At 38.7% G+C, this 16,360-nt stretch overlaps 1 protein-coding gene across 12 annotated transcripts in view; it reads left to right on the forward strand.

The window, feature by feature from the left end:
* Positions 1-16,360, forward strand: part of DOCK9 (dedicator of cytokinesis 9) — a 377,316-nt gene that overhangs the window by 165,162 nt on the left and 195,794 nt on the right. For all 12 annotated transcript variants that reach the window (XM_053665376.1, XM_037151681.2, XM_037151687.2 and 9 more), the window contains exon 3: positions 12,800-12,889. In XM_053665376.1, the coding sequence (XP_053521351.1) occupies positions 12,800-12,889 (90 nt within the window). The remainder of the gene's footprint in view (positions 1-12,799; positions 12,890-16,360) is intronic.

The following is a 16,360-nucleotide window of genomic DNA, read 5'->3' on the forward strand; positions in this document are numbered from 1 at the left end:
CCCTGCTAGGTTAGTGTTTTAAGAACCCATGTGTATCTTGGTATTGTTGGTATTGTTGTGAGAGGCTGTGTTTGGCTTCAGTGAATTTTTTTGAAGACTCAATGTGTTTGCCCGTTTCCTGATGGGTGATTTATGAGCGTACCTGCCCACACCATGCTGAGTGGTCAGCTGTTTTTGACCAGAAATGGCATGACCCCTATGCCCCACCCTCCCTATTCAGCTGATCTCACCCTAAGCCACTTTATGTGTTGTTTCCCCATGAAAAAAGTCCTCAAAGGGAAACATTTTGCTGATGGGGAAGAGGTGAAACAAAAAACAATGGAAGCACCAAAAGGCACCAATATTGACAAGTTCAAATACTTGAGCAGTGAGAAAAAGTCTTGATAGGTGTTTTGGACCAAATGGAGAGTACTTTGAAGGTGACTGAAGTTTAAACATGTCAGAATAAATACACAGTTTCTTATAAATAAATGCCATTTGTGGGGGGGTGTCACCCTGCATATACTCTGTCTGTAGCATTCATTGAGTATTGTTCTTTATTACAACTTATTCGTAACAATGACTGTTCAACTTCTCCCTAAATAGAAAAGGAAATTTCTATGAGAGTAGCAAAGCATAGTGTTTTGAAAATTCATTTTGCATTTGCCAAAGTTTCTACAAGAAGTATTTATTTATAGTGGTAGGCATTTAACATGTATTGAAGAAATGGATTTGGGATCTTGGCACTAGCTGCTTTTAAGGTTGTAAGAGCATATCTCAAGGTAGCATATAAGGGAGTAGAAGAGGGAGAGAAATAATATGTAGACATGCAAAAACAGAAAACAGAAGTCCTTAAAGAAAAATAAAACTCAGGTTTTGGCTTCAAAATTATAAGATGCCATTTAAAATATTACCAGGCATAAAATCTTTATGGGTCCTATATCCTGAAAGGGTCCAGCTGTGCCCCCACCTCTGCTTTTTTTCTACCAAAGTCGCATGGCAGAGCCTGTATACTGCAGAGAGTGTCCTGCAGTATACAGCCTTGTTTCATCAGCACCTTGAGTATTTACATGAGATTCAGAGGGTACAAATGAAATTCATCAAAGTCCCCTGATGTCAGAAGTCTTTGAATCAGGTCTTCCCCATCTGCTTAGCATTTTATCTGCAAAGCATAATCTCTCCTCAGCTGTGTTTAAAATTTATAAATATATATGACATTTTAGGAAACAGGACATTATGCAGTTACAAAAGCTCCCTGGTGTCTCACCAGTTGCTGAAACACTGTCTCATTTGGAACCTCAAGTGATCTCACAACTAAATAGAACAATCTCCATTTTAAAATCCCAACTGCCCATTCTCTCAGCAGACATTTACATCGTACCAGATGTTATGCATGCTGGGGTGTTGGAGAAGCAAAGAAGAACAGTATCGTTGGAGGTTCTCAAGTCTAATAGGAGATACAGGAAGGTTTTTGAGTAATTTCAGTAGAATGACATGTTAATTGAGGGCGGTGTGCTGTAGGAGCCCTGAGGTTGGTATAAGCAGTTCTGCAGCTAGGCAGAGGGGTCTGTGCATTAGGGGTCGGAAGTTCCACATGTGCTGGAGGGTTGGAGAAGGACAAGGAGAAGAGTCAAAAAACATCAATATGGCTGATCTTGGAAGGTCTTAGTTCATGCTGAGGAGTATGGACTTTGTTCTGGTAGTAGTGAAGAGTCGTTGAAATTGAAACACTTTAATCTGAGGCATGATGCTATCAAATCAAAGTTCCAGAAAGATGGCTGGCAGCTATGTAGAGAATGGATAAGAGGCAAATAGAAGGAAGGTAGACATGCTAGTTAGGGAGGGTGCTGCACTGGGGTTCACGCAAGAGCATCCTCATTCTGTATGTTATGGGGATGTGTAGCAAGGAAAGTCATTGACCTCACAGAGTGACACTGTTGAAGCAACAGAGAAAAACAGTTAAAGATGGAAGCTTAGGGACCATGCTGATGCCTAGTGAACAGAAGCTGTTAGAAAGAGGTAGAGAAATGTCTATTTCTCTGGGCATAATCAGGGCTCTACCCTTGAAATGTTTTAATTAGTTCCTTGGGAGTTATATTTTGTTAGATTCCTCCAGAAACCTGAATGGACTTCCTTCTTCAGATTCTTGTCTTGTTCCATGCTTTGTCCATTTTCTTAATTATTAGTGAATTAAACATTGAAAATGGAATTGTCTTATCTTAATAGAACATGTGGGCTGTCAAGACATGATCTCTCAATGAGACGTGAGGAACACCTTATGTGGATTGTAGTTTCCAGCCTAGTTTGGGACTGAATCCTCTCAAAAGTGCGTCATCTGCTCTGAAACAAATACGTGTGCCAGATATTTGAAAAGGCTTCATTACTGCTATGCTCAGTAAGTCACAACAAAGTTCCCAGAGTGTATAATAGTAATGTTTAATACTGCCCTGGATACAAAACATTTAATGTATGGACAAATGCAGCCAAGGGGGATATCCAGCAGACGTCAAAGGGACCTAACCCCCACAGACACAGGAGGCACCTGCAGTTTGGCTCAGACCTGGAGATGAAAGGAGGGAGATGTGAGGAGCCATCAATCTAAGAGGGAGTAGTTGAAAATCTGAGATAACTTTAAAACATTGAAGCAGACACTGTCTCTACTTGGCACAGTTGAGCACAGTAAAAATTCAACTCAAGGCCAGTCTTTAGTGAGGGAGATGGGCCAGGCCCAAGGGAAGCCCACTTAAAGAGCTCCCAGTCTTTCATCTCTGGTGGCATCCACTTCCTCCCCTCCCTTCACTGAGCTCTGGACCCCTCCTACCCCCACTGCAAGGTTTCCCTTCTCCTGGTAGATCAAAGGACTTTGTCTCTGACAGATGCATCAAGCTCTCAAAGATTCGAAGGGATAATTCTGTTAAATAAACTGAGAAGACACTAAAACAAACATAACTGCAGACGCTTTGTAGGGAATTACAAACAGGAGAGGTTGACTGATGAGTGAAGATAGTCTGCATTTTAGCTTAAAAGTAGCTTGGAGTTGACCAGGCTCTAAGATCTGGTGGGTCTCACTGTCCAGCGTGTCAGTGGAATGGCTCTTGGACCTTTTGTCTGACTTCACACTGTACCTTAAAGGTAAGGCAGCAGGTACTTAGGAAATTTTGCTCTGTTTGTTCTGCTTCTAACCTGTTAGGAGAGACTCCTCTTCATTATCTAACTTAGGTGCTCTGTTTTAGACACCCTAAGGGCCATCTCTTCCTGTTTCTAAGTCTGTACTCCCTGTGATGTTTGTTTTTCTGTCTAAGGCAAGACATTTCCCAACCCTGTGCTCCTTTGGATAGGACAGATGGGGAGACAATTTGTAGTAGATCCACACAACTAGCTCAGGATGCAGCCCACCCACTTCTCTGGAATATTGTCTTTAGCTAATTGTTCATGTGGTCCCAGGAGAAGGGTGGGCCATTGTTTCAGCCTCTTTATTAAAACCCTATAAAATAAGATGTTTTAAATACCCAGTGGATATGCATACTTCCCACCAGGAATTAAGAGGGCTGTTTTTTTTTATAGTTTCATGCCCATTGTAAAATGCTTAATAAAAAATTCAATGACATATGAGTTGGGAGGGTTAGAAAAATTTTAAAAATGATGTCATAAAAGCATGTCTTTGTCAATACTCATGCCTCTATTTAAGTCTATTTAGTGAATCTTCCTTCTTTTTAATCTGACAGTTCCTTTTATTAAATAAAATAAATGGGACTATAAATCAAAGCAGATAGAGGATTAATTTTTTTCTGGATATCTTTTATGTTTTAGTGTCTCACTAAACAATTCATAACACTCATATAAACCATTTGAGAGAGACAGACTTAGAATTCCATGTTCACAGTTGTGGAATTTTTAAACCACAAAGGAAACCTGGAAATCCTAAAAAACTCTCTATTTTATGGATGTGAAAAGTTAAAACTTTCCCCCAAGATTATACAGCTAATTAGAGGTTGAGCTCAGATGAAAATTTAGGTTTCTTGGCTCTCAATTCAAACCCTTTTCCATCATCACTTCTCAAATTCTTCCATAGGAAGTTTAATTAAATTACGTGTTTCACATTGCTTGTGGTTTGAAACATGAGCTTCTCTGTATCTCAGCCTCAGTGGGTCAGAGTAGCATGTTGGCCAGCACTGATGGGAGGAAGACAGAGCCCTAACCAGGTTGGGGTCAGGAATTTTGATAGTAGAGAGGGATTCAAAGTTGAAGCTGAAGAAATGGGGTTGCAGCAGGTCATCAGGGAAGAGAAATGAGTGAGGAAGAAGAGGGGCAGGAAATACCAGGAGGCCCCAGGCTTGGTTTTGTTTGAAGAGATCTGCTACCTCTCTATTTTCTCTTCAGATGGCCCATGACTCTGCCTCCCTGGGCTAAGCATCCAGATGTGGCTCATAGCCAGTCAAATGGTCTTAGTTTTTGGAGGTAGTCATTTGAACCAAGAGAAAATAACAAAATTTAAAACAGAAAAAAGATCTATTTAAAAATTTTTATTTCAAACTAGATTTGCAGATCATTATAAATTTTATTCTTTATATTGTGGTCCAGGGGACAACTCTGTACTTCTTCAACTTACTCTATTGCAGGGGAAAAGTCCCATACAGACTTACCTGGGGCTCAGAGGTGTTCGCACATCATTATATAAGCCCTGTGGGAGAGGACTTAACCCCTTCCTTTTTCTTCTTTAGCAGTCCAGTTTCCTTTTTAATTACTCCTGTAATTTTTTGGAACTCCTTATAAAGCTCCTACCCATACTTGGTCAAGGCAATTAAGGATTTCTGTGTGCCAAAGACTGACAGTGTTTAATCTAAGTAATCATACTGACTAAAATTAGACTATTTTTTGTGCTGTCAGATTTATATCCCAGTGGTTGTCTCAGATGCTAGCTATGATTAGATTTAATTTTCAAGTCTTATCTCACACTTTATAATGTGAAATGTTCTTCTCTCCCCTTTGCAAATACAGAAAGGTACTTAGAAGCTACTAAGCTTTCTTAGTAGAACAGAAATAGTTTATTTTCAAACATAAAAATGGGACTGGTATTTTTTGAATGTCCAGCCTTGATATTGATTTATATAAAGGGGACACAGACACATCTTTTAGCAGGAATATAATTTTAATGGATAGAAAAGTAGAAGAAGAATACTACAACCATGAAAAAGAAAATTATGCTGATTTTTAGAACGGCTTTAACGTTCACGGAGTATACATCTCCTGGTATTGATTTGAACTCTGTTATAAGCCAGTCAAATAAAGCTACAGAAATTTAATGTGAATTGATTTGGCACACAGTTGACTATTACCCAAATGTGATTTTCAACACATAAAATCTATGGAGAAATTAAAATGGAGCATTTACTTATACTGTGGCCCTCCCTGTCAGTTTTTGTAATGGACTTAGAGAACTTTCGTAATAATAGAAAAAAAAAAAAAACATGTGCAAGTAATGGATGATTATTGGTAGGTTCCTATTTCTATCTCAATTGTCTGTTTTATTTATTCATTTATTAAGTACTTGGCACAGAGATATTGTACAAATATCCTGCCCTCAAAGGCATACATAATCTGGTAGGATAAAGAAGGACATGCCTGCAGGAGACTTTTGGATAATGCAGTCAGGGATTGTCAAGCTGTCAGAGCCTCATGGAGCATGGTTTATGAGGTTATCAAGGTCCCACTTTCCAAGTCCAGAGACTGGGTTTGGTCAATATAATCACAGTTATTTGGGCTCAGGGGAACTGACTTGTAGTAGCTAGCCCTACAATAGAATAAACCAGAATACTGTTAAAAATGTGCATTCAAGAAAGAAAGAAGTAGCTCCTACCTTTTGTGACAGCATGGATGGAACTGGAGAGCATTATGCTAAGTGAAATAAGCCAGGCAGTGAGGGACAAATACCATATGATCTCACCTTTAACTGGAACCTAATCAATAAAACAAAAAAGCAAGCAAAATATAACCAGAGACATTGAATTTAAGAACAATCTGACAGTAACCAGAGGGGAAGTGGGAGGGGGTAATGGAGGGAAGAGTTTTCAGGAACAATTAGAAAGGGCACAAGGACAAAACCAAAGGGGGGTGGAAGCAAGGGAGGAATGTGGGCATGGCTGGGGTGGGGGGTAAATGCAGACAGCTGTAATTGAACAACAATAAAATAATTTTAAAAAAAGAAAATGGAAAGAAGGTGCATGCAATAAAGTTGGAAATTTCAGAAATCAAAAATAAATAGAAATGTGCATTCAGAACTAGAATTAATAAGCAGATCAGGATACATTCACTGTACTCTTTTTTTCTAATTAGCAAAGTCTAAATGGGGATCACATTATAAACAAGTGGATTTTTGAGGTTGGACTCAGAGCAAAGGCAGTGATTTGGAAGACCTCTATAACTGGTGGTGTTAAATGGTGACTTCTCATTGGTGCCAAGTCCAGAGTCCCCCAGTGGTTCACAACCTGATAGATCCCAGCCTTTCCTTTTAAAGATACTGGGAAAAGTGCCCTGGTCATGCAAACCTTTTTCTTTCTGTTGGCTCATTTTTTTCCCCACATGAACTAAAAACACTAGCCTGTGTGTTGGTGTAGTTTTAGTGTTGTTTAATTCAAATTTAATTAGAGTTCTAGGAATTTTTCCCTTTGAATATAAGATCTGTCCAGAAAAAAGGCCAGCCATTGGTAATATAACGAGAACAATTAGTGAGACATCAGTGTAACCTGGCAGCCAAGGAGAGTGGAATTCCAGTTGGAATGAGCATATGTAAACAATGACGACTTCACTGGACTAGTTACTGGGGTCAGTAGTAGCCATTGAGTGAGGATGTGTATTGCATTTAAAATGACTGAGCCAGTAGAGCAACTAATTTGCATCACATTTTGTGTTAAGCTTGAACATTCCTCCGTGGAAACTGTTCAGATGATTCAGAAGGCTGCAGGTACGGGCAACTGGTGATTGGCAGCTTCATCATGACAACGCTCCAACTCAAGCATCACAGCTTGTGCAGTTTTTGGTGAAACATCAAATCACCCACGTTACTCAACCACTTACAGCCCAGATTTGGGGCTCTATGACTTCTGGCTTTTCCCCAAACTAAAATCACCTTCGAAAGGGAAGAGATTTCAGACCATCAGTGAGATTTAGGAGAATACAGTGGGGCAGCTGATAGTGACTGGGAGAACTGTGTGAGGTCCCAAGGTGCCTACTTTGAAGTGGACTAAGGTGTCTTTGTCCTATGTACAATGTTTCTTGTATCTTCTTTAATAAAGGTCTCTATTTTTCATAGCATATAGCTGGATACCTTCTGGACAGACCTCATAGAGCATGTTTTCAGTTATAGCATTTAATAGGTTTGTTTCATTTGTCTGTGAAGAGCTAATCTCATTAAGTCCTTTTTAAAAGATTTTATTTATTTATCTTTAGAGGGGAAGGGAAGGAGAGAAGGAGAGAAATATCAGTGTATGGTCGCCTCTTGTGCATCCCCTGCTGGGAATTGGCCTGCAACCCAGGCATGTGCCCTGACTGGGAATTGAACCTTTGGCTCTCAGGCCCGCGCTCAATCCACTGAGCTACACCAGCCAGGGCTCATTCTTTAAGTCTTGATTTTGGCCTTTTAACTTCCCCAGGGTATCTCCAAGTTTCAGTATATTCAGTACAAGTACTGAACACACATTTAGTAATCTTGTACAATTTAGTTTAAGCATTTTTGCCTCAGCATACGTCTTCCTGATACCCCTTCCTCCTTCCTGTTGGTTTTAGACTCCCCTACTCTTTCCTCTCATACCAGCCTGTGTGTCTGTCTTTTCTTCTCTCATATCCTCCATAGTACTTATCACACTCCCATAAATTATTTCTTCTCCTTCCTCTGTGATCAGATGGTAAACTCTACATTTTATTTTTTAAAAATATATTTTATTGATTACGCTATTACAGTGTGCCATGTTTTTTCTCCCCTTTATGCCCCTCATCCTGTACAGCCCCTGCCCCTGCCCCTGGCCCTGCCCCCAGCATTCCTCCCCTTAGTTCATGGCCATGGGTCATACATATAAGTACTTTGGCTTCTCCATTTACTATACTATTCTTAACCTCCCCCCGTCTATTCTGTACCTACCATTTATGTGTCTTATTCCCTGTACCTTTTCACCACATTCTCCTCCCTCTCCCTCCATGCTGATGATCTCCATTTCTGTGATTCTGTTCCTGTTCTACTTGTTTGCTTAGTTTGTTTTTATTTTAGGTTTTTTGTTTGTTTTTTAGGTTTAGTTGTTGATAGTTGTGTTTGTTGTAATTTTGCTGCTCATAGTTTTGATCATCTTCTTTTTCTTAGATAAGTCCCTTTAACATTACATATGGTAAGGCTTGGTGATGATGAACTCCTTTAACTTGACCTTATCTGGGAAGCACTTTATCTGTCCTTCTGTTCTAAATGATAGCTTTGCTGGATAGAGTCGTCTTGGATGTAGGTCCTTGCCTTTCATGTTTTGGAATACTTGTATCCAGCCCCTTATATGTCTGTAAGGTTTCTTTTGAGATATCAACTGTTAGTCTTATGGGAACTCCTTTGTAGGTAACTGCCTCCTTTTCTCTTGCTGCTTTTAAGAGTCTCTTTTTATGTTTAATCTTGGGCAACTTAATTATGATATGTCTTGGTGTGTGCTTCCTTGGGTCCAATTTTTTGGGACTGTCTGGGCTTTCTGGGCTTCCTAGAAGTCTGTTTTCCTTTGCCAGATTGGGGAAGTTCTCCTTTATTATTTTTTCAAGTAAGTTTTCAATTTCCTGCCCTTTAGTACCCCTATGATCCAGGTGTTAGAACATTTAATGTTGCCCTGGAGGGTCCTAAGCCTCTCCTCATTTTTTTGAATTCTTCTTTCTTCATTCTGTTCTGGTTGAATGTTTCTTTCTTCCTTCTGGTCCACACCATTGCTTTGAGTCCTGGTTGCCTTTCCTTCACTTTTGGTTCCCTGTATATTTTCCTTCATTTCACTTTGCATAGCCTTCACTTTTTCCTCTATTTTGCTACATTATGAACCATTGCTGTGTGCATCCTGGTTATCCTGTTTTGGACTCTGCATCTAATAGGTTGTCTGTCTCCTCATCGCTCAGTTCTTTCTTTGGAGTTCTGATCTGTTCTTTAGTTTGTGCCATATTTCTTTTTCTCAGCACACCCATTACATTTTAAGGGATAGAGCCTTAGGTATTTGCCATGGTGGGGCAACATAGTTCGAGTTGTGGTGCCTATGTCAGGGAAGGGTCTGAGAGGGAACAATGCCACTTGCTCAGCTCTTGGAGGGCTTTCAGGAGCTTCCCCAGCTCCCCACAAGCAGATGTGGCCCTTCTGGTGCTGATTCCAGGGTGGGTGGGTTTGTGTACATTTTAGGACCCTTTGGGTCTCTCCAATGAACTCTAATGTGAGGCTGGGATTTTCTCCTGCAGCTGCAACCCCCACAGGTTTTTTGGTCAGAGGTTTTGAGGCTTTATTTCGCCATTCTGTAGCCCTGAGTTGCAAAGTGTCTTGCTTCCCACTTGTTTCTCCTGGTTTATCCGCACACAAATGTGGGGCCACCAGCCTCTGCTTTGCCTACCCAGTCCTTCAGCCACTGCCTTGCCAGCCATCCTCTCTACCCCAGCTGCCCATCTCCACCTCTCCTAACAGTCTGAATGTATGTTTTTCTTTTATTCCTTGTTTGTCCGACTTTCATACAATTCTATTTTCTGGCAGTTCTGGTTGTTTTTTGTTTTTTAATTTTTTTGCTGTCCTTCTTTTGGTTGTGCGAGGATATAAAGTGTATCTACTCACACCTCCATCTTGACAGAAGTTCTCAACATTTTTTTAAACATGGTGTTTCCAATGCTAGTTCAGTGTCCGTTGGTAGAAAGTAGGGACCCAGTAAAAGGACAGAGGGTTAAAGGTTGGGGAGAGAGAGAGAAGGATGGATGGATGGATGGAGAGATATTTATGCTGAGCCCTTAAGTGATCAGTAGACTATTCTTTGGGAAGAGAAGCCACTAAAGTTATTCTCGAGGTTTAACAGAAACTTTTTCTTACTTTACCACTCTTTGGACACTGACTGAATAGAAGATGAGTGTAAAAACCAGATTGCAATTTAGTGTATCCCCTCAATGCTTCTCTCCTAATGCTATACTGTGTAACATTTTCATGAAAATGGCAGTATTCTCCAGTCCTTCAGTTAGAAGGTGTCCCTACTCTCTTACAGTCTTGTTTCAAGTCTTGTTACTGTTATCTATTTCAGTATAACAAATCACCCCAAAGCTGATAATTTATTGTTTCTCACAATTCTGAAATGTGGTTGAGGCTAACCTGGGTAGTTCTACTTTATTTAGTGTCTAAAGGGGCTGGGATGTTTAAAGTGACTTCCTCACTCACATTGAGGTACTTCAACTAGGATGGCTGGTACCAGCTAGAGGCTGGGGGGCATCTTTCTATATATGACTTCTCCATATGAGTAGCTTGGACTTTTTTACAACATGGTAGTCTCAAGGTAGTAGATCTTTTAATGTGCTGGTTGTCTTCCAAAAAGGAAGAATCAGAAGCTGTCAGTTTTCCTAAAGTCTAGGCTTGGAACTGGTAGGACATCACGTCTACCTCATTTTATCAGTGGAAGGCCATCCAGATTAGAAGGGAGGGGAAATAGACTTTACATTTTGGTGTATAGCATGCGCATATAGTGAAGGACAGTAAGCATCTAAAAGAGATGATCTAAATACCACAGATAATGTACAAAAAGAAATATACATAAAAATAACATTTAAGCTACATACATAATAAAGGAGTATGTTGAATTTAAGTGCCTGGTTTTGAAGAAATGTGCTAAGTTTATTTGGATGAAGTCTGGAGGAATAAAGGGGCTCTGTGTGGTCAGTAAACTAAGCTTTATCAAAATCATAGTTAGGACTTGATTAGAAATGGAGTCAAACCTAGTATTCTGGTATTGGTGGGTGGTAATAAACACGGGGTGATTGGTTTAATTATGTTTAGTGCTCTCTTATTTGTAAAGGTCAAGTCTCTAGTGGTTTTTGCTTTCTTTTGAAAGTGAGAACATGACACTTTGATCCATGAGATTAAAAAGATTCATTTTCCAAAATTTAGTAATGTTTCTTGTTTAGAAAAGTATCACATTACTAAATTTTCTTGAGTTGGTAATTCACTGGGAAAATTTTGTAATCCATTTTCTTTCCTCCTGGTCTAATCATAGGAAGTGAGCTGAAATGACTCACGTAGTTCTAATTCTTAACCTGAACCATTTCCTCAGTATATTTAAAATATAGTCATTAGTTTCAAAAGTCTTGATAGACACAAATAATCAAGATAAAGACATAATAAGTGGGAATATTAAGAAGCATACACAATTTCTTAAGCAATTTCCATTTACTAATATTATACTTGATTCCTAACAGTTTTGACAATCTTTTTGTAATTGATATATTACTTTGAAGCTTTTTGAATAGATTGTGCCTCTGCAGTGCTTGTTGTCACATATCTCTATGACATTTCATGGTAATAGGTGTGCAATAGGAGTCACCCTTTGTTTGTGATATTTGCAAAGAAATCAAGACACCCAGGGTCTTAAAAGCCCTCTTGGAGGCGGAATGAATTAATAATTCACTGGTGAAGGACTTTGGTGGAGAATAGAGTTCCTTATTTTCCTTTCTTTAGAATAAGGGAGGCTTATTCTATAAATAAGAGATAAAATTAATTTCAAAGATGAATACAGTGCAAGAAAAGAATAAATATAGGTGAAGCAGACACAACACAGAAAATGTGGGCAGGAAGTAAAATTACATTATGCACAAAATATATGCCCCGAGGTTCTTTACTTGTGTTGGAGGTGGGGGTGGGGGATGGGCCAGGGATCACAAATTTAACTCAAAACTTCTAACCAAAAGAAGAAGATAAACAGCTGGGTGAAGTGCTAGGAGGTGCCAGTTTAGTAATTAGCTACAAAGAGCCAACAGCGTAGATTCTGTTAGCAAAATGTTTTCGTGTATGCTATTTTATGATCTGTTAATAGTTCTGAGGATTGTAGTCCATGGGAGAAAAAAATCTAGAACATTCCTTTTTGAAGCTTGACACCCAGTTATCTCTATCAACATTATTGTCCCTTACAAACAATGTTAATTGGGGTGGATGTGCTTCTGCCTAAAGTCATAAGGCATTTTACTATTTAAATAAGCATTTAAGCCTCATGAAACAAGAATAGTCCTAAGGTTCATAGGAAGGGAGGTAGAATTCACAACTCATGGAGCCAATCAACAAATATTGATTAAGGATCTTCTATTTGGTTGCCCTGCTCTTCAGGACTGAAGTTGTGGCAGTGAACAACAGACATAAAAAACAATTAAGAGATGGATGGTGGTGATGGTTACACAGCAGTGTAAAAGTGCAATGACACTGAACTATACACTTAAAAGTGGTTACAATTATAAATTTTATGACAATTAAAAAAATAAGACAGTTAAGGACATTAAAAAGCAGTATAATGAGACTAGCTCAAGAACCTGGGTGTTAGGGACTTTCCGAATGGGCCTTTACCTTGTCTGAGGGGAGCAGAAGGGCTCCCTGGAGAGTTCATTTGGAAGAAGCAGGGGCCATTGCCCCACATGACTTTTGAACTTTAGGGTGTCAAATGGGATCTGTTGTATGTGAGCTAAGGAGGAAGGTGGAAGTTGCACTGGCTGGTAGAGGCTGAAGTGGCTGTCCATTTCAGGTCCTACTGCACTTGGAGGCTGGCCGCTTTCTTCTCTTAACAAAATCCTTGCCCGGTGCTTTCCTTCACAGACAGCCATTCTGAAACGACAGGGTCGATACAGATGCTCCACAGTTCCTGCAAACGCACAAGAGGAAGCACAGAGCTTGTTTGTTACGGAGGTAATGTGTTTCTTCTACATTAATTTGTGTCATTTTAAATCATTTTTCTAATGCCTCCTCCTTGTCTTTAAATTTTAATGATGTTTTCAAGAAAGTGTCAGAGAGGTAATTATATTTTTTATAATAGAAGTTAAAATCAGAGAAGAATGAAGTTTTCAGAATCTGAAACTTAGAAATGTCAACAGAAGACAAAACGTAAATTCTGCAGAACTTATAAAGAGCAACTTGTAAATGAACTCACTGGGTACAGTGTCAGAGGCTTTGTTACTGATATTTTTTTAATGGAAACTCAGCACAGACATTTATGTATTTATTTACTTAATTTCATGTTTATATTAGGAACTTATTTTTAAGACTAGTGCAATATTTATGAAGTGCCAGGTGAAAGTGAGCTGAGCCTGATGATCTCTGATCAACATTTAATTACTGTTACTTTTGTTTGAACATATAAACGATTGTTATGAGGAAGAAAGAAAACTTACTGCATTTAGATTGCCTCTCCCCCACCTTGGAGTGTTTGTTTCTTCCTCCAATTGCTTTTAGGTAGGATGAATTAATTAGGTTTTAATTTTGTTTCTTGAAATGCTCCTTCATTTAAAAATAATGGATTTGTACTCCCATTTTCTAGATGATAAATATATCCATTGGTAAATTTTCCCACTATAAGGAAGTTATGCTTTTATAAGTGAAGACCAATTAAAATAACAAGATTTAGTTTCCATGGAGATTTTTGAAAAATTAAATATGTATTTAAATGTTTTAAAGTGTGTTCTTTCATACTTCTGAAAAGGTAACTTCTTATCTTACTTCCTTTGCTACTGTACTACTAAAATTAATTCTGGACAAATAGCTAGGTATGTTATATATTCTTAAATGTTTATTTTAAAACAGGATGTAGGCTAATTATGACCTACAGGCAAAATCTGGCCTGCAGCCTGTTTTTATAAATAAAGTTTTACTTCAGCACAGCCACACCCAATAGTTTGTGTTGCCTATGACTGCTTTTATATCACAGATCAGGGCTGAATGGTTACAACAGAGACTATATGTCCCCCAAAGCTGAAAATGTTTACTCTCTGGCCATTTGTAGGAAAAGTCTGTTGACTTTTGTCTTAAAGCATGTAGAGAAATTATTAATTACTGATTCAGATTCCCAGTTGCTTAAAAAACACAGTTTTTGAAGGGCAGTCAGTAAGTTCTTTAATCGCTGCAGGTTGAGCAATAGTGGCTTCATCCAATGCTGCTGGAGCCAACATAACTAAACTCCCTTGGTACCCTTCCAGTAGGGTGGAGTAGAACAACACTTCCTTTCCATCCTCTCGTCCAGAGGAGATTGACCTATTCAGCATAACTTCAAAATATTATTGAATTTCACAAGTTTGAAAGGTCAGTCATGAAATCAGTCAGAAGGGTGTTGTTAGAGACTAGTTCTCTGGGTACTGATTTCTAATTGAACCCATTGTCTCCTAGACTTTCTACATCCCCAGAGGGATGGGTGTTTCTTGCCTTTTCTCTGTTTCTACCTTGGAATTTAGCAGATACCTGCTACAGGTATCTAAAACCTAATTAAAGGCTTATTAAATGACCGAATCTCTATGTATTTAACCTGGCTAACTATGGGCTTGTTTGTTTGTTTGATTTTGCAGTTCCTTATAATTTAAAAATCTAAACATTATGTTTCGTACTAATCTTACCTAAGGTATTAAAAATCTGGGTACTCAGATGTTCCGCTCATAAATGCACATGATTGTGTATGTCTGTCTGCACTTATTTATTTTTTAACTGAGCAGGTACATTTTATACCTCAAAATTATTGTAATGACCTGCAAGAGACTTTGGTGGCACAGTGTTAGTGGCTGTGCATGATGAAAAACACTGTGGCCCCGAGGGCTGCTTATGTCTTGGATTTGACTTCCCTCACAAGGAGAATAGCAGCATGTCCACAAGACTGTATCATTCATAGTCAGACTTGACTTAGTTGTTCCAAACCTACGGAAAATTCAGAAATCATACTGGTTTTCTAATGTAATTTAGAGTGTAGATATCTGGTGTTTTAAATGTGAAAACACTTGAAAAACTTTAAAAAGCATTTACAAAAATAGTATTTAAAGACATCTGTAACTACATAGCAAAGAAATTGGAAAGTTGGTTAGCTCCCACATTTCACTCTGTTCTTGATCCTTCTCTGGTGTATTTATTACACCTGTCTGACTGATGATGGGAAAAACTTCTACTACCTTTCCTTCACAACCTTGCCAGTGAAGTGCTTAGCATAGAGCTTGACATGATAGAAGCACCCACTGTTGTTGCTTGTAGTTATTTTTATGACTTTGGTGTGGAGGGGAGTTTACCTTAGATGTTTGGGCATAGGCCATGAAATAGATAAAAAGGTTGGCAATTAATGAAAAGAAGCAAGCAGCCAGAGTCAAGTCAGCTAGGTAAGACAAGTATATTTGTATACTGATGTTTTCATTTACTCATTTTTTTGTGAGAGGTCTACATATGTGTAGTTAAAGGCTGATTACACAGAAAAATTCTTAGGACTAAGATGATGATAACTAAATCAAACATGTCACCTCTTAATTTTGACTTATCCACATTTGAAGATCCAGCAGATGTAGCCTTATTTATAGTCTCGAGCCCCTGTGTACTACTCAGTGGATCCTCCCGGGTAGATGAATGAAAGATACCATGCTGGCCCATTGAGTCTGTCATGTGAAAGTAGTTTAATATATTCTCTGTAGGTTACTGTCATAGATAGAATCCTTGGCAATGGAATGCTCCATAATTTGTGCATTCTACACACATAAGATGTCACTGTGCCACTAAAGAAATGGAATCCTTCCTCCTAATGACCTTACTATGTTCCTTATAAATAGAAGGAAGAACTGGGGGCAAATTTATATAATATTGACTAACAGAGACAGTTGTAATATTAGTAAATATCATGAAAGCATCTTATGGTTCACAGTTTCTGTTCATTTTCATGTTCTGGTAGAGGCCACTACTTCTTAAGGACCAAGTGCTTTTAAGGCAGAAACTGTATGTTGTTTCGTAAATGTAGCAAGAGGAGGTGAAATTTGTCTCTTATAAAATCTGCTCTCAGATGACAGCTAAGGAGGGAGGGAGGAGTGACTGAGGAAAAAGGACTGACTCATGGACATGGACAGCAGTGTGGTGATTGCAAGGTGGAAGGAGGTTATAAGGAGACTAAATGGTAATGGAAAAAATGCAATTCAAAAAAGGAAAAAAAATCTCAAATCCTGAATGATGGTAACCTAAAGTGACCCCTCTCCCAGGGGTAATGTTTCAGTGGTTCTTAAATGTCAGAGGAAACTGTAATGGTGTAATTTTAGTCATGAGAGGGTTAAAAGGAAAAAAAAATTTAGATGTTTGTATGGATGTGCATTCATAGACCTTTCTAAACATTCTCTAAAAGTCATCACATTTTTTTTATTTTTCTCATAAACT

This window comes from Artibeus jamaicensis, unplaced genomic scaffold (assembly GCF_021234435.1).
Source record: "Artibeus jamaicensis isolate MK-2021 breed Jamaican fruit bat unplaced genomic scaffold, CSHL_Jam_final contig_410, whole genome shotgun sequence".
Lineage (NCBI taxonomy): Eukaryota > Metazoa > Chordata > Mammalia > Chiroptera > Phyllostomidae > Artibeus > Artibeus jamaicensis.